Here is an 18,283-nt window from a genome sequence, read left to right as displayed (position 1 = left end):
AGCTGAGCATTTGGAATCTCAACAGAGCTGCATCTGATCTCTGCAGAGGAACAAATGCAACAGAGCCTGTGTGCAGTAGTCAGCTCTTTATCTCAGTCTATTTTTGTAACAGAAACATGCAACATTCTTCATTGTCCACAGTTCTACATAATATCTACTACCTGGTTTTGCTCAGAATGGTTAACCGATGCTGGAATCAAAGAGGAATATAAAGAAACAAAATAATGAACACTAAATCTGTTAAACTGAAAAGGTGAGAATACCTGTACAAGAAACACCAAAAATATCTACTCATTCACATTTCCTACAGAATTGTAAAACAATAGAACTTTGTAGTAAGTGGGAAAAAAAAGTTCACCATCGGATGAGAAATGAAACCTGTTTTATGCTGCAGAGCTTGTACTTTAACTCTAAAAAATCAGAAACTCTTTCAGATGCTGCAAACGAGTGAGGAGTGCTGAGGAATCCAGCTGTCAGGGAGCCACTGTTTTCTTTTACTTAGGAAGTAATCTTCATCAGCTGAGCATATATATCAGTTGAAAGATCAGATTTGAAAGGATGATTTCAAACATTCCAGAGAAAAATTGAAAATATGATGAATGAAAGAAGCAAAGTAATTCCTGCTTTCATGTTGTGCCTTATATTTAAGAAGACTTTTAGAAGAATGTTGCAGATATATATATTATTTACATATATACCTTTATATGTACACATGTGTACATATGTATTTAATCTTCTGCAATGACATTTCTCAACATAAATGGGACAAGCTGACTTATACAAACTAAGGAGCGACCCCAATGTGTACAATTAGCGCTAGTTTCATAAATGTCCCATCTTCACAGACTACTGGACAGCTTTAGTAATTTATAAACTAGAAACAGAGAATCATGTAAAAGCAGACATTTTTAAAAAATCCCAGTGGAAGTTAGAAACTATTGTAGTCATTCTATCATCTATTTCAGAAATATGTTTCACTGTCCTAGATTTAATGTTGACTGAAAGTTCCTAACAGTCAGGAAAATCCTCTGTTTTCCATTCATTCTCACTAAGAATGGCTCAGCCAATATTTGGGGAAAAAACACAAATTCCATGGAAAGGATAATGCAATACAATTTAAGAAATACTTCACTTTCAGTAAAATTCTCCAGACATTATCAAAACTTCTTTTGAAGTTGTTAATATGCACGCCAAAATTAAAATCCAAGTGAAGATGTTACTGCAGTTTCATGTTACAAGAAAACAAGTACATTCTGGACCTGGAGGAACTGTTAGTTTTCCCTTCTGCCATTCTATCCATTTCATTATCTGTGTCAGTTTCTTTCCTGGATACCAGCTCAAGGGCTATGTAAAGTGTGAAATTTTCTTCCATGGTTTCCCCAGTTCAGTTTTCTTGGGGTACTTACAGTTCCTGGCCGTGGGTATGGCACTCGCCCTTGGTAGGGAACCCACTGGTAGTTGGGGCCATCTCGGTGGGCGTAGGGACCAAGAAATACCCTCCTCACATCAGTCATGCTGTACATACACACTGCTGATCCCTTGAAGATATTGCTGGAAATGAGAGGAGAAGAAATCAAATCAGTTTCTTTAAATTATCAGTCGATTTAATCAAGTGCTAGAGCTGTGGGAATAGCAGCTTGATGTTTTCTAATTTATTGCATGTGCTGATTATCAAACCTCTGACATGCTCCCAGAGCAATCCTCACTCACCTCCTGTGAAAGTTCAGCAAAACTGATACGATCTCCCAGACATTTTCCTAAGCAGATGGCTGCTATTTCACTATTTAAAACATCTTGTCCCCAGAAGGCCAAAGCCCAAATTTGAGTAAATTTCAGTAAGGCTTTCCCTAGAGAACTATTCAATTCTTTCCTACACTCCACATTTTTCTATTTTTTTTTTTTTTTTTTTAGCAGTCTCTTCCATCACTTGGGCAGCACAAATGTAAACTTCAGTGTTGTTTCTTGCCCTGACATTTTTTACAGAAGACAGTGAGGACTCGTAAATCTCCTTCTTCTATGCCTGGTATCACTAAAAACATTCTTTCTGTTTAGAAACTAAAACTTGTTTCCTTCACAGATAATGTGGCAATACAACCAGTACTGCAAACCTTTCCTCAGGCCAAAGCTACAAGTATCTTTTGTTCTTTGTGAAAGCACAATGTTAAAAAAAAAACATTCAAGTCACAGTTACATGTGATTCAATAAGAGAACTTTAGAAAGATCATAAGACTTTCCAGATTTCAGCAATATTTTTACTAATATCTCTTTGACTAGCCAGTTTCTCACTCCACAGATTTTCTATTCTACACTGCCCCTAAACAAGTTTATTTACGCTTGTGTTCTTTTTCCAAATCTGTGTGGAAAGGGCTACAAATGCTGATCCCTGCTATAAAAAGCCAATTCAGTGGCAAGAATAGCCTGAGAAACTGACAGTCTTTGTGTTTGCTACCTTCAGAGTGATGATGTACATTGTTCATAAGAAAGAAACCTAATTCATTACTTCTTACTGTCACTGACTTCTCAGTTCAAAGGTTAAGAAAATTTTGTGTTTTTTTTAAAAACACTTTCAACAAAGAGACCTCTTTAAAACAAGCAGCCACCCAAGTTTCCATGCAAGTAAAACGATATGCTCTGTACCTGGATGTTGTAAACACTCCATAGACTATTGGATTTTTAGGGTCTTTTGAGTTCATTAGGAACACATCCTCTGTAGCAATAACAAGAAAAGAAAATTAGGTTAAATTGATACAGATAATACCTGAAGACATTTCCATATTCCAGCCATTTCTGCCACTTACGTAGTTCATCGAAGTGTGTGTCAATGCCATTGGGTCCTGGTACAGAACAAATCAGACGGGCTTTGAGGAAAGTTGTCCATTTGTTCACAAGGCTCCTGTGTCCACCAAAGTCATTCTAGTAACAAAAGTATTTCGCATTAATATTTAGCAACAGTCTTTGTTTAAAGTATAAACAGAGTACAGAGAAAATACAATAAATGACATTTTGAGAAAACAAGAGAGGAAAAAATGTACATACAAAAGCAACGTTATGTTGCAAAGACAGAATCTGAATTATTTTTATTTTACATTGTATTGTGTCATATTTTTTACTAGTCTACAATTTAAAAATCAAAATCCTCAAATATCTTTATATACCTTTATTACATACATAACATTGATAAAAAAGAAATGGGCAGAATATCTTACTCCAAAGCTCCCAGTCTGCCATGTCCTGGAAAAGCTGAGGGTGTTTATTATGCTCTACTGAGTAGCAACGAAGTAGAAATGAAACTTGGAATGGAACAAAGTAAACAAAAATGCCAGAACAGTGGGATCACTTGTACAGCTGCAAAATGTAGAAACAAAGGGTCCCAAGGACCTCATACTTATGGGGTAATTGGTTTTAAAGTAGGAATTCAAGGAGGTAAATTGAAGTTGTGCTTATGGATTAAGAGAAAAATTTACTGCAAACACCACAGTTTCCAAAGCTACAACATTTTTAAATATAATTTCATAAGCGGAAATGTTTTTGAAAGTCTGTCAGAAAACCATCTGGACATTTATCAGTGTGGACAAATGATTCATCTTGCAGTCACTAAGAGTCTCTGGAATGGCTGCCCATTTCTACAGCTAGCTTTAAACAATTATTATGTGGTATCTTCCTTTGCCTCTGTTTTAAAGGTTTTCACTAATGTGGGAATGGAAATGTATTAACATTTAATAACCAACTTCTTCAAATGTTTTTGGCCTACCTGGAAGTATAGCATTCCTGTAAAAGAATATTTTGCAGACACTTTCTAGGCCTCAGAAGAGATCTATAACATTTTAAACCAAATATCATAGTTTGTGAAGTTTCCCACACAAAAAATAATGGAACAGCATTCATTTCTGCATGTCATTCCCACATTATTTTTCTCTTGGGATGACCCCTGCTTTAGTAGAATGCCCATGTTAATACTGAGTAGTTCACAGGTGAGAAAACACAGGTTCTAAAATTGCTTGCAAGTGCATTCAGTATCACAGCAAGAAGTCATGCTCTTACCTTGCAGATCTGCCCTATTCTGGCATGAGTGGCTTTTCCAGTGTGCTCTCCATCAATTGCATTTTCACGGAAGAAGAAGTAGATTTTGTCATCCTCTGGATTGTCGCTCTCTGGTATCAGGTGAGCACTGACAAATCGGGGATCTGAGAAGACAATGCCATTGTGCACATTACTACAACACAAACTGGAATGAACTGTCATTTTTCTTCCCAAGACCCAATCATTCCATCCCATGGTAAATACTTCTATATGAGGCACATCATCACCTGTTAATATGTGACATATTACATTCCTCTTATCTTTAACACAGAGAGGTGTTTGCGACAGGTTTTTAATGAACAAATCTCAACTTTATTATTGGAGAAATTAACTTTTTATGAAATTTCTTTACAAATGTTTGTAGAACACTACAGCATGGTTTCATAATTCCATGTATTTATTACTGACATTTTTCCTATTCTTTGGATGTCTGGACTTCGGTTAATCTTTCTGTATAAGTCACAATTAAAATGAAAGAATTACGGAGACAAATGTAGTTTTCATTTTGTCAATTAAAAAAAATACTTTACACCTAGAGAATTTTTAGTGCATTATTGTTAAAAAAAGTTAAGTTGATAAACACATTTTGATTGATACTACTTCCACATGATACCCCAAATTCCCAAATTTTTTTCATCTTTTCAGAAGAGAAATGTATTTCAGAATTTCTATTCAAGGTGTCAAAATACTTTGTCTTGCCATTTTTGCAAAGTTTTATTTTTATATACATAAACTTTATTTCTTAATGATTAGAGTGACAACTTTATTTGGTGGTAAAAAAGATACATCAACAAATGAAAATACATAAATGTGGACATACCAATAGGTTACATGAAAAATACCATAAAGAAGTTTAGGGAGAGAGAATTTTATAGAATTCACATCAATAAATTCATACCAGTGGTGCATCTGGCTCATTGCTGCATTTTACAGAGATACTTCAGCTGGTATCTTTCACTATATTTGGAAAAAGAAGGCATATCCAACAGATTTACCAATCTGTTTTATAACCATTCTACATCCTGCTGGGATAATTAACTGTGAACTATATTTAACTACTCAGAGTCCTGCTCCTATGTGAAATTGCAAGCTATTTTAGTGTCTGTATTAACATCCTTTCAGTGTATGTTTATTGCTATATAGTCATATAATGAACTTTGCTATGTTTTGCCAGTTTGCTCCAGCTGACCTGTGCAACCCAATGCCTTGTTGAGGATGGCAGTGTTTTTAAGTAACATACTTTGATAGGTTATGCACATAGAAGTTTAGATGTTTCTATTATATGAGTACATACAGCATAATTTTTTGTGCATGTGTGTGCATTATCATGTACTCTGTGTATAAATATATGTATATATTCTCATGTATTTGTGCGTGTAGGTGCATACACGTCTATATAAATACTGAAGGATGACCCTATCAGCTTAGATGACCCTCCAAGATTGTCCAGAAGTTTAAGACAAGAAAGAATATGGTGATTACAAATAATGTTCTCCAAGAATAGTCCCTTCCTTCAATTGTTTTCAATGATTCCCTGAGCTTTGTTGCTTTCTGTGTCCTTAGCTCAATAGAATTCTCATCCAGATATCTGTCTAGTTTCTTCTTGAACCCGTGCAAATTTCCAGAATTCAGAATATCCTTTTGGAATTTGTTCCTCACTTAAACAATATAATGAACTAAAATTGACTTTTGATTTTGTGTTTTGAACATTGATCTTAATATCTTCATTTGGTTCTTCTCAATCCCTATACTGGAAAAATGCTCAGTGATCAAGATGTGGATGAACTATGCTCTTTAATAAGGGCTGTAAAAATTCTCTTTTGTGAATTCTCTGATGTTGTTGTTTTTTTTTTTCCCCCTACTAATTCCTAACAGTTGATATGGATTTTACAGCTCCTAAACAGTAATCTGAAGTTGCCATGGAATTTAAGTGTCGTAACCCCAGACCCTCACTCTTCATTGGTGGTGCTCTGTCCATAGCCATTCTTTTACATGTGAAGATAGGCATGTTTTCCTCATGTTTTTCCCCATGGTTTATCACTCCATCATTCATCAAGAATAATTTAATTTTAATTTGATTGCTTAGTTACCCAGTTGCATAAGATCCTTTTGTGCTCATTCACAATCTTCCTTTGTCTCACTATGCTGAATAACTTAGGTTCATGTGAAAAAAAACTAACCTCTCATCCAACCTCTTTTTCAGGTTATTTATGAATGTGTTGAACAACATGGGCCACACAACAGATCTCTGTGAAATTGTGTCTACCACCTATTGTCTGTTAAAATAAGCATTTTTAGACATCTGAGAACATGAAAAATCTGAGATCTTAAGCTCTCCACCCCAAACTCCAGTAATGTAAGCTATTAAATGTCCTTCCTTTCTTTCTAGGGTGCATTTAATAGTCTTCAAGTTACACTGACATCAGATCCAAGATAAATAATATCTTGACTATTTTTTATATGATATACTAGGGCTTTGCATGCAACTTGAATCTCAAGAAACAAGGGTTACAGCTTGAAAATTTCTGCACTGCAATCTGGGGAAGAATCCATAAGAGGAAGAGGATACCCATTAGAAGACACTGTTCTTGGCTACTGGATCTGGAAAACCTCTTTTCTGAGTATGTTGTTTTTACCTCCTTAAGGTCTTAATGAAAAAGGGTAAAAAATAATATTCAACCAAAACCTAAACACATTCCCAAATGGTGGAATGATTTGTTTCTAGCGCAATGGGTTTTGTAAATCACAAGATATCAAGTTCTAAAATAAATCACTATATTATCAGGCATCAAAAATCTAACTTTACATTGGCCTATGAAGATACTGTGGGGAGTCCCATTTGAGTCAAAAATATTGCTGGTATAGCACTGGTTATATAAACTTGACCTCGGTTAGCATATTATTATTCTTTTCTTTCCCTCTCATAATTTTGCAAGTGAACCAGAGATAGTAAGACAGTTCAGTATTAAAGCAGGACTGACACAACAATGATAGAAAAATAGTTGAATAAATTGAAAATATGTATTTTCAAATGATTCTGTCAGAGTGATAGCAGAGAAGAGGGTTGTGAGGCAGGCAGAAAAAATTAATGTTGCTGCTAGAGCATGTGTGAGTATGATTCCCATACACTTCTTCATGGTGCTCATCTGAGATGGATTCAGATTTTCAATGAGTGATTAATAATCCTAACTAACTACATCCCTGCAAATTAAGTAGCCACACAACCCCATATCAGAAACATGTCCATTGTCCATCATGGACCAGCTTTTCTTGAACAACACTGATGTTTCTTACTGAGCACACCTCCGATTGTTTTTTCCATCTAGTTTAATCGTATGTTTTAGTCAATAAGAGTGGTTCTTCATGTTATAGGGTCCTTGCTCTTGTTACATGGTGGTGCTTGCATGTCTATGCAGTGAACCAAATAAATGAAGAGCAGGCTACATGTGTTCTGCTGCACATAGAAATAGATTAATTTCTGCTCAGAATTAATGTAATGGTCACAGAAAAAAACATCATGATACCATTGTGTGGGAAGAGGGAGAAAAAAGTGGTTGGTAATTTCATGGGTTATAAAGCTAAGAACCAGTGATCTATAGTGTGTTCTTTATTGTTTCACAAGCACAGGGGATGTTTGACTTGCCTGAGGCTTGATGCACACTTGCATTCAACCCCAGGGCTTCAGACCATGCTCTCTACTGGCTGCTGAGGGTCCTGATGAATCAATCAGCCAGATGGCCAGCAGTCACGCAACACAGCCCTCTCCATGGACTGCACAGCACTTTTTTATTGCTCTTCTTTGAGGATTGGAAGGGAGATATCCACAGATGAGGGAATTAGGGACTTCTCCTTGACTCCCCTAATTGCTCACCCATGCAGCAGAAGAGAGAATGTCATCCATGAATGTGTATGCTCAAGTATTGAAACTGCCCTGCCTTACCCTGCAAAATTAAACAGGTTTGGTATCAAGGGGTCCCCATGGGAAGTTTAAAATAATTCAGTCAGGGTTGACCTATTTCATACATTCAACACAGCCACAAAAGAAATGCTGAAATGAACTTCAAGCAAGTTTTACTGAATGGCAAGAAGGATTTTGATTCAAACCCACCAGTAACAATTGTAAAAGTCAGTTCACTGCAGCTATTGGGGGTAGATGGAGTTATTTCAAATTTCTGAATATGAATTATGGAATATTCTGCTACCCAAAAACTGGCTCCAATCCATGTAGCCCTCAGAAATGCTGTTACAACAGTTCAACACTTTCTTGTTTGAAAGCAGTCTCCCATTGGCTAAAAGTCTAGAAAGCTTGTTTTGGGAAAATGGATTCAAGAAATAATTTGACAGCGAATATTTTGCAATGATTCATTGCTTTTAAAAAACACAGGCAGACAATGTGGAAGACTGCTTTAAGAAACAGCATACATCAAACAAACATTTCTGAAACGTGTTTAAGCATGATCAAAAGAGAAACAAAGCCACAGCATAAACACGATCAAAATAAAATTACAGCTAAAAACACTTCTCTGATCTTGCAGCCAAAGTGAACAAGCTAAAAATAAAAACTTAGGTTTTTATTTAAAACAATCAGCCTTTAAGAAGCAAATTATTAAAGTCCACACCTTTTTCAGTCTCCTTTTCCCAGTTGTCTTGGCTGTGGGTGCTACTTCTCAGATCCCACATGACACCTTTGTACACCACTTTGTGTGCCCCCCTGCAATTACCAGCTCTGCAGACATTTCACTGGCAGCAGCCCATTAAACTGTCCTTCCTGAGAAATCTGGCTCTTTATGAAAATGACACCTTGGTCCAGCTGCCTCTATGATTTATTTGCCATTGTTTGCTTATTTAAGTAATGGAAACATGTTTTGCCTGTCTCAGCATTTCAGGTTGAGGAAAAGCAAAGGTAAATCGATCTGCACTGATTCTTTAACAAATGTTACTCTTTAGCAACAACAACTGCACAAATACACACACACACCCTAGAGCAAGAAACAATAAGTCAGAAATTGGCTTTCTAAGTGAATTGTATTAGCATTTTAATGAAGATCTATAAACTTGAAGGCACAGAAATTACCTTTAGTTGTCAAGATTGAGTAAGCTGATGGAACAGAAGCTGGGGTCATCTCTTCATCGCTTGACAGAAGCCAAAGGGCAGTTCTCTTAGGAAATGTTTTGTAAAGAGTTTGAACTGGATGCCCCTATTATTGTATATTTATGGTCAAAATGACTAATTTATCAGTTCACAGCAAAAAAATTCTAGGAAACTAGGGAAATTTTATGCTCAGTAAAACTGCAATTGCTGTAATTTAATGAAAAGTACTGGAGGGTGACTGGGACCCTGAGGAAAGGAAGACTAAAGAAGATGAAATTAAAAATTTAACAACAACAAAAATAGACAGCTACTCAAGACTTCATAACCACGTACAGCACCCGTCTGCTGAGAGCCAGCACAGAGAGCTAAACACCGTCCTCACAAAATCTGGACCAACTCTCACCATGAGCCCTACTACCCACAGACAGGAGACTTGCAGCTCCAGTCACAAATGTGCAGAGCAGAGCTTCTGCCTCAGCAGGGTCACCAGAGGACAAAGCTGTTATGTGGTGATGAGAGAGCTAAGATGGTTTGTGGTTTTACACACTCAAATGTAGTTTACAAAACACCAAAGCTTTTAGCGGTGTTCTCTCAAAGTCCCTTCATTTAAATTCCTCAACTTTCACATTCTTCCTGCTGCTGTTGACTCAGGCAAATGCAGCAGAGCTGTCATGGATTCACTACTTCTAGAGAAGCTCCTCAATAACATGGATGGCATCAGACCACATCCACAAAGCAGGAATGCTGTTTGCACAAGGGATAACTTTGTGGCTATTATGGAGCTAATATGAGGGTTTTGTGGTAACTTATTGTCAGATGCTAACATAGAAAGGACAGACCACAGAGTACAGATGTCATTTAAATATGATGTTTACAAAGTCAGGAGGATGTGTGGCATGCAAGCCATGCATGATCAAGCTGTCAGCAGCTATTACAAGGTAAGAAGCCCTATGGTCCCTCACTGATTTTGCAATGGAAATTCCCATCAGAAAGAGTTTTAAAGACTGATGACACTTATCAAGCGGTTTATCTTTGAGTCAAGATGATCTTAGAGCAGTGCATTAGTTGTGTCAGCTAGTTTCTCCTTCTTAGAAGCGATATCCTGTTTTTTATCAATTTTTCAAAGATTAGTAAATGCAACTTTAGTGAGACACTATAAAACACACTAATAAGTGTAATGTTTAACTAAGGGTTCTTTTAATTTCAATAGTGATTTTTATTTTTTTTTAAATTTTATTCCAAACTCTTCATAATTAAAAAAAAAAGAAACAACCTCAAACCAACAAACCTTTCTTCTGCAGAATCCAACTGCTATGCTTCAGTGGTGACTTGTGTGACATAAAGAGATTACAGACTTTCAAGGATGAAAGGTATTAAAAGTAGCAACAACATATCACTCTTCTGTCATTTCAATACATGAGTGCAGCAGCAATGTAACATGCAAAGAGATGTGCACTAAAAAAAACACACCATGTTTTTACACATGCAAATTCTTCTACATCTCAATGGTACACTTACATACACAGCAACAGGAGTCTAGCCCTTGTGGCTTTTACAGTGACTTGACCATAAGTGTTATCCATGCATCATTCTCATTGTGAGACACAACAAAACTGAATTTAAATTATAGGGTTTTTTAAGGAATTATTGATCTGTATTTGAGACAAAACCAAAAAAGGGCAAGTGTGTTGTAACATCCTAAAGCATTCAAGCTCCATGCTGGGTGCAGCAAGCAGGAGTGAAACCTTGGCCAGGCCAGGCTGGGGACTTGGGTGCCCTCCCAGGGGCTGGCAGTGCTGCAGGGCCAAATGACAGTAAGAGCCTTAGTTTGGGGTGCTCAGCACCTCTAGAGTAGAGTAAATGAGTCCCTGAATACCTGCCAAGAAAATGCCACCACCCCAAGATCCCTCATCTCCTCTGCCTTAGAGGCATAATTCAGAATGAACGTATCTTGGGAATAACATTTTAGCTCTCACAGGAAAGAGAATGGAGAAAATGATCTCTGATGCAATTATCAGTTTCTGAAGTCTTTGTTCTAAAGAGACAACAATAGTTTTGATTCCCTGTTAAAGACTAATTATATGGTGAAGAAAAGTGTATATAAAAGTTCAGTAAAATTATAGCTTAATGCTCAACATAAATTAGATTTCTCACAAAACAATGTTTATGATCTATCCACCCTATTTAATTTAAAAGAGGTGATTATTATCTCCTTACAGAACAACAAGCAAAATTAACACCTCTTTTCCATTACTGACTGTGTTTTAAGGTTGTTGTGTATCTATCAACACTATTAATTTTAAACTTATTTACTCGTCCCTCAGAGAGAGTAATTGGGAAACTGAGAAAACTAGTGTCCATCACAGAAAAGAAAGTGAGGCTTGCAGCACATTGTCTGCATGGTATTCAGGAATACTATAATCTCAATTTTCTGTATTCTTAAAGGTAATGAGAGTTCCAGCTAAGAGCTGTTTCTTCCTTTCTCAGTCATTTATCTGAAATTTTTGACATTGATGTTTGGAAATAAAAACACTAGAAAGCCTGTGCTTTAACTGTGTAACCTACATCTTTAGAGCTCTGGATGAGTGACAAGAACTAAATACCAGAGTCTTTATGCTAAGGAGTGATGTATTAGGGGAGGAAGTGGAGCGTGGAGACACTGAAGACAAAAGATGCTTCTGATTTGGGGTGTTACAGACTTTTGGCATATAGAGCCATGCTACAGGCCTGACTTTCGTAAGCTCTGAAGATTCGCAGGTGGAGCACAAATCCCTGGAGATGCTGAAGCAGTTGATGGAAATTGATCCTAGAAGTCAGAAACCAAACTCTGTTCCCCTCCATTAATGTGATTTTCTCAGGCCTTTTAGAATACTGAGAGATGAGTGTTTATGTCTTGGTGGAATATTCTTCCACTTTGTCACCTGGAAATCAAGTGTACAAGAAGGTGTTCTGAAGGCTGAGGGAACATGCTGCAGCCAAGCCCCTGATGCAGCACTTTGCAGGAATCAGATACCTGGCTGAGAGCTGGAGATTAACATGGCAAATGGCAAACATATTCCAGTGTAGGAAAAACGGGACAGCCCTCAGCAGCATGACTGGCAAAAGCTGAACAGCACTGGCTTGACAAGCATATCTTCAGCCTCTGTCTCCTGAAAGCTAAATTCCCAGTATTTCTCTGTCAGCTCCATACCGTGCACAGCCCTGTCTCCAGAACCATTTGCTCACAGAAATATTACTTTCTTCTGCCTAAAAATTGAGAAAAAATGTCCTCTGTCTCAAAAATCATCTATTTTGAAAACAGGAAGAAAAACTCCAAATTTTGTACTGCCAGGTTCAATTTGAAGTGCGTGGAAGGGGTTGTGTAAAAAATAACCCTCCTCCCTGATGTCACATCAAAAACTGGGCAGGACCCTATCACAGTCTCAGCTCTCAGTGAGGGATGTTCATTCATTTGGAAATGATCAGCAGCCCACACCAGTTCCCAAGGAGTCATGCAGAAGAGAACTCTCTTGCAGCAATTTCCTAACCTTTCCTATCTCCTGTAATTTAATTTCTTTGTTAAATCCTTTAGATTTGACTAAAGAACTGAGGTAATTTTGTCAAACTACAAGAAGCATTTTGTTGGTATAATGAACTTTTACAGCTAGTGTAAAGCAACTTGACACAAAATCCATTAAAGTAGGATTAATGAGGGATGGCAGCAAAGACTGAGGCAAGGGTTGGATGCATGACTGGTTTTAGCTCATGTGTCAATGAAGCACAGCAACACAAAATGCAATAAGGCATCTGTAAGAGGAAGCAAAACCCCTTAGCACAATCTGAGGTATTCAGTGTGATAGCATCAGTTATGACAACCTCTTTCAGTAGTCACGTGAGCACTATGTGTTTCCAACTTAATCTAGCTTCAGTCAACATAAGGTATTAACAGGGTTTTACACAACTGAAATAATGTACTCATTTATTGTTGATGTGAAACTTCATTCTGTTCATTGAAAAAGAAAAAAAAAAAGTATCTGATAGTACAGATGAGATGAAAATTGTGAAGTTGCTACAGATAAAAAAGTTTTGCAACAGTACCTGGACTGTCAGAAAGCTTTTCTTCTCAAACATTGTTCCATTGGTTTATACTTTAATTCTGTACAAGCAAACCTTTTTTTTATTTTTACTATTTTAATTTTTATTACTACTATTTTTATTATTATTCAGCACTTCAAAAATACTTGAGTAATTTCTGTGACTTTTAAGAATGAAAATTTCATTGGTCAGACTCAAATTTCTTGTGTTTCTTAAAAGCAGTGAGGGAGGATTGCAGCACGCTAGCTTGTGTTACATAAATCACATGGAGAGGAATTGGCAGAAAGTTTAACAGAAGTATTTAAAATGTAATAAAAGAAAGAAATTCAGTAAAAATATAGGCACTGTAATAAATGGGAAACTGGAATTTTTTTTAAAAGAATGCTTTCTACCAACAGGTCTGGCACAAAATATTAAAGCTGACAATATGTCAGACATGGAACAGAACTGAATATTGATAATGACAACCCATTTACACATTCTTGTGAAAAAGCTGATGACTCACAAGTCCATGTAAAATACCAAATAGAAAGGTTTTGTACCTTCCTCTCCCATGCAGCTTTTTTCTGCCCTTACTGGAAGTTGCTTTGGAGAAATGGGAGAACAGGACACAGAGACTGAAGGAGTGGGTAACAGAAGAGGGCTGTGCCCCATGACTACCCAAATTTTACAGTGTAACAAATCTTATTATAGAGCTCAGGAAATATGAATAATCTCACTGACATCAGCAGAACACTTCTGACTTACAAGGATATTGAATTATGCTCAAACAGCAGTAAAAGAATCAATAAACACCAATCCTCAGATATGTGGCAATATTCACAGATAGATTTTCACTGAATGCCTGTAACTATTTTATAAAACCTGTGCAGTGAATGGAAAAAATATGTAATTCAGTCTTCAAAGTAACTTTTGTCCTGCTTTTTTCTGAATGATCATTGGTAAAAAAGCTGTCTCTTAGATGTTATATTGTTTCTTCTTAAACCAAATTCTCTAACAAAATCTTCCTACAAATCTTGCTGTACTTATCTGAACAGAAATCTTTAAAGCCTACCAAAAGGAAATTAAATTTATATATATAAAGGTATGTTAAAAATACTCTTTTCCATAATCCAGGAACCTAGCAAAAACACCAGCCAGCTTATCATTTTAAAAGGTAAATCAGACAGGGAACTATTTTGTCTTCATTTACACAGAGTGTGTTTGTGGCAGCTCTAAGTGCTCTGGAACACCAAATTCTGCCGGATGTTGTACAATAAATGGTAGTCTCAAAGATTTACAGTTTAACCCTTCCCTTTGAAACAGGTACCACATACTACAAGGCAGCTCTGCCTTACTAACAGAAACATTCAACCTACAGACAGCAGTGATACAGTGATCTCAGAACAGCAGAAAAAGGGCTAAAAAAGGCTTATCAGCCTCAATTTTGGTGGGTCACTCTCAACAGTTTTTTGGACAACACCGTTACATTTGAGACTGATATTGAGATTCTTAAAAGAAATGTTACCACATTTCAATAACACTGTATGTTATCTGTACACCATCACATCATCTATGACATTCACTGCTTCTGACCATCAACTATTAGCTGGTGATCACCTTCATACTTCCACTTCTTAGATGTCACTTTACCATACTTTTGTTTTTGTTTTGTTTTTTTTTACCATATGGTATGTAAAAGCACTTTTAATGTTTAAAAAATCAAATTTAAGACCCACCTTTTAAAATGGATGGATTTATACAAGCCCATTGAACCCAATGCAATAGCACAGGATGGGATATTTCTAACACCACTTTGATAAGTAAGGGCTGGATATTGAAGCATGAAATAAGTAGCATTGGGCATTCTAAAGATAAAGAAGAAAAAGAAGCACCATTTTGGCAATGCAATGGGAAAAATGGGAAGTTCAGGATCTATTTCACTGTCAACATTTAAAGGCATCAAATGAGGAACCATTTGCCAAACATTTTGTGTGTCTGTGATCTGTCCATCCCATCTTGTACCAGAAATTGTGTGAATTCTTCATTATTTTCTGTTATTTAGTCCAACATGCTGCTTTTACAGGTGAAAAATAAGTATCCATTTGTCTCTCCTATTTGTCCTTTTCTCTTCCACTTCCTCCTTCCTTACACCAGTCATGAATGAGGCTCTGTGGCCTAAATGATGCTGTTGGTGACATCAGTTTAACTCTTTTGTTTTGCAGTGCTGCCTGACAGAGCCTGGAGAGGAGCATGATGAAGTGGCTCAAGTGGGACTGGAACAGCTTCTGTCCTGGAATCATGGGTTTGAAAAACTAAATGGAGAAAAAAATCTAAATGCTTGTGTATCCACTAAACCCCTATAAATAATGAAATGTAATCTGAAGGGAAATTGCATGTCATATTAAATACTGAGTTTTCTAATTAGGTGTTTCCTCTGCTCTTCTTCAAAGGCTACAAAAATATTAAGGCGTCCACAATTACAACACAAAAAGGTCTTCAAGATGTAACATTTGATATATCACAGTATTTCAGAAATAATGAAACTTCTGCAAGGAATTAACAAATGTGAATTTAACCACAACAGATGCTCTATCTACATTTCTTGATCTCGCACAGTCTTTGTGTCATCACAAAGCCTCGTGTTAGGCTCAGTCCTGCTCTAGTAAAGTCCACAGCCACAACTCTGCTAAATACAGGAGTTGAAACAATACCCTTGGTAATGGAGTTTAATATTAGCTTTGCCATTCTTTGCTAGTGTACATTTTGAATTGTGTTCTACCTCAATGTGCTATCAATGTTTTAAATACGTTGACGTTTCCACTTTGTTGTAAAAATGGGTTTTTAATACTACACAGTATTTAGCAATCTAGCACCAGTTTGATATCAGCCATGACATTATTTAATTTTCAGAATCACAGAGGTTAAAGCTCACTGAACTATAAACAGTTGGAAACATGGAGTGTAATCCCAAGGCACAGCTCTGCACAAGCTGTAATTTAAATCATATTGCATGCTAAGCTGAAAAGGCAGTGCAGGTCCCAGAGGGCATGAATAAATCTGCAGTCACTGATTTGCCACACACATTTGTGTGGGGATTCTGTAACTGTGCAAATGTGATGTCTTCCTTTAGAGCAGAGGACCTGTCATCTACTGAGATTTGTAATTAAATAACCCAAAGAACAAAAGCAATTACTCAGCCCTCCAAATATTCAGGCTGAAATATGCGCGATTCCATGAACAAAGAGAAGGGGAAGTTCCAGAGACAGAGAGAAAGGGAGGCTTTGAGTCTGCGATAATTCATCTGTGTCTAGTGCTAGTGGAGGCTTTAATGTATAGAACAGGTATTCACATACCTGGCTTAGTTTGAACTAATAACTCCATCATCACAGACTCCACTGTGAAGTGGATGTTTCTCCAGCTAAGGAGCCAATTATGCTTCCAGCTGGCTCCGTGCCACCTCAGGTGCCGGCTTTGAGCAATCAGTTGTGTTAATTGCAAGCAACACTAAATGCCTTTTGGGACAAGCAATTCACGGTTCAGGAATGTTAGTGTGAAGGGGGTAGGTTCAGCCCCATTACCGAGAACAAATCACAGTTTGCACAGGTCGCAGGCTAAGAGTTGGAATTTTATGGAATGGGGGAAAGAGGTGGGAACAGACTGAGGGGCTGTATCCTCACATCATTAACTCTGCTGGGCATCTCAGTTAATTGATGGGGTGGGGGCTATGTGGTGAGCTGCGTGGAGCCCTTCATATTTTCAGCTTGGCAGCTCTGTCCTCCCATTCCATTGGGTCTGCCAGGCATTCTGATCCAGGACAACAGGGCTAAAACATTGGTCCAAGAGAAGATACCTCAACTTCCCATGAACATGCACACCTTCAAAATAGTTGGTATTTTCTTTCTTTCTATTTGTCATAGTGGGAAAACAATAGTTTTAAATATGGATAGGTATTGTTTGATATAAAGAAAACAGTATCACATTACAAGGGTGATAGTAACACTGAATGACAAAAAATGGATGATGAAGGGAAAACATATATTAAAAAATACCTATTGAAGGAATAAAGAGTAATAATAAAATGAGATGAGCACAATAATGAGTAGATATCAGATCTTGGCTGCATAGGGGTCGTTGTCACGTATTATCAGCTACAGATGTGGCATGTTGTATTTTTTTATTATCTATCTTTTGACTCACTCCCTCAATAACAAGCTTTAGCCAGTTATTTATCCATAAACATGGATTTCTAATATATTTGTCTATGAGCCCACACACCAGCACTATTTAGAAGAAGAACCCTGCCCAAATGCTGGAGGTGATGAATGGGAAGCTTGGATTGAATCATGAGAGATAAAGGGAGTTAGTGTGTGGTGGGAGTGGGAGGAACTGGTACAAACCTCAGTCTGCAGGTGCTTAGAAACAGCGTGCAGGCTCAGGAAGTCTCTCTAATACCCTTTAGAGGCTCAGTCCCTGGTGTCCCACACGGATGCACAAAGAAAACTTCTTAAAACAAAGCCATCTTATTTCTCCCTTTAACACAGACTAAAACATTGCCAAACACTTTTGCGTCTGAAGCTGTGAATTTCATTAAATTCAATGCAACTCGCTCAGCACTCTCTATTTTTGTGTGGCTGAAACCTTTAATTCTCTCCCCACCACCCCGCGGCCAGCGTGCTCCAGTCACATCACACTTAACCTTTGCCTTGGCTTCTCAAAAAAGAATTTGTTTCACTCTATTCACGGCTTCAACAGTTTGGCAAACTGCACTCGAGCACCGCACTGGGCCTTTATATTGAACACACTAATCTGATTGTTTTTCCACTCTACAAACTTTGGGTCAACAATCAAGCTGCTGCCAGAAACTAATTAATTTGCAAACAGGCCACATTTTCACAGGGGGAGAGCTTTTGAAACCTATGTCAGCAGAGCTGGTCACACCATGGTGACATGTATTGTCATGGCATCCACTTTTCTGGGTAATTCTCCTCACTAATTTTTCACCACACACATGAACTCAAATTACCCAGTCAACAGTAAATCTCTATTGAATGCCCA

The 18,283-nt window shown here is 37.3% G+C and overlaps 1 protein-coding gene across 1 annotated transcript in view; it reads right to left on the bottom strand.

The window, feature by feature from the left end:
- LOC131573389 (semaphorin-3A) overlaps positions 1–18,283 on the bottom strand; it is a 160,848-nt gene that overhangs the window by 30,196 nt on the left and 112,369 nt on the right. The window contains exons 7-10 of the mRNA XM_058827316.1: positions 4,042–4,184; positions 2,799–2,913; positions 2,638–2,707; positions 1,407–1,551 (exon numbers count right to left, since the gene is read on the bottom strand). Of these exons, the coding sequence (XP_058683299.1) occupies positions 1,407–1,551; positions 2,638–2,707; positions 2,799–2,913; positions 4,042–4,184 (473 nt within the window). The remainder of the gene's footprint in view (positions 1–1,406; positions 1,552–2,637; positions 2,708–2,798; positions 2,914–4,041; positions 4,185–18,283) is intronic.

The sequence above is a fragment of the Poecile atricapillus genome, chromosome Z, assembly GCF_030490865.1.
Source record: "Poecile atricapillus isolate bPoeAtr1 chromosome Z, bPoeAtr1.hap1, whole genome shotgun sequence".
Classification (NCBI taxonomy): Eukaryota; Metazoa; Chordata; class Aves; order Passeriformes; family Paridae; genus Poecile; species Poecile atricapillus.
The sequence above is the reverse complement of the archived record's forward strand: the minus strand, read 5'-3'. Positions and strand labels throughout refer to the sequence as shown.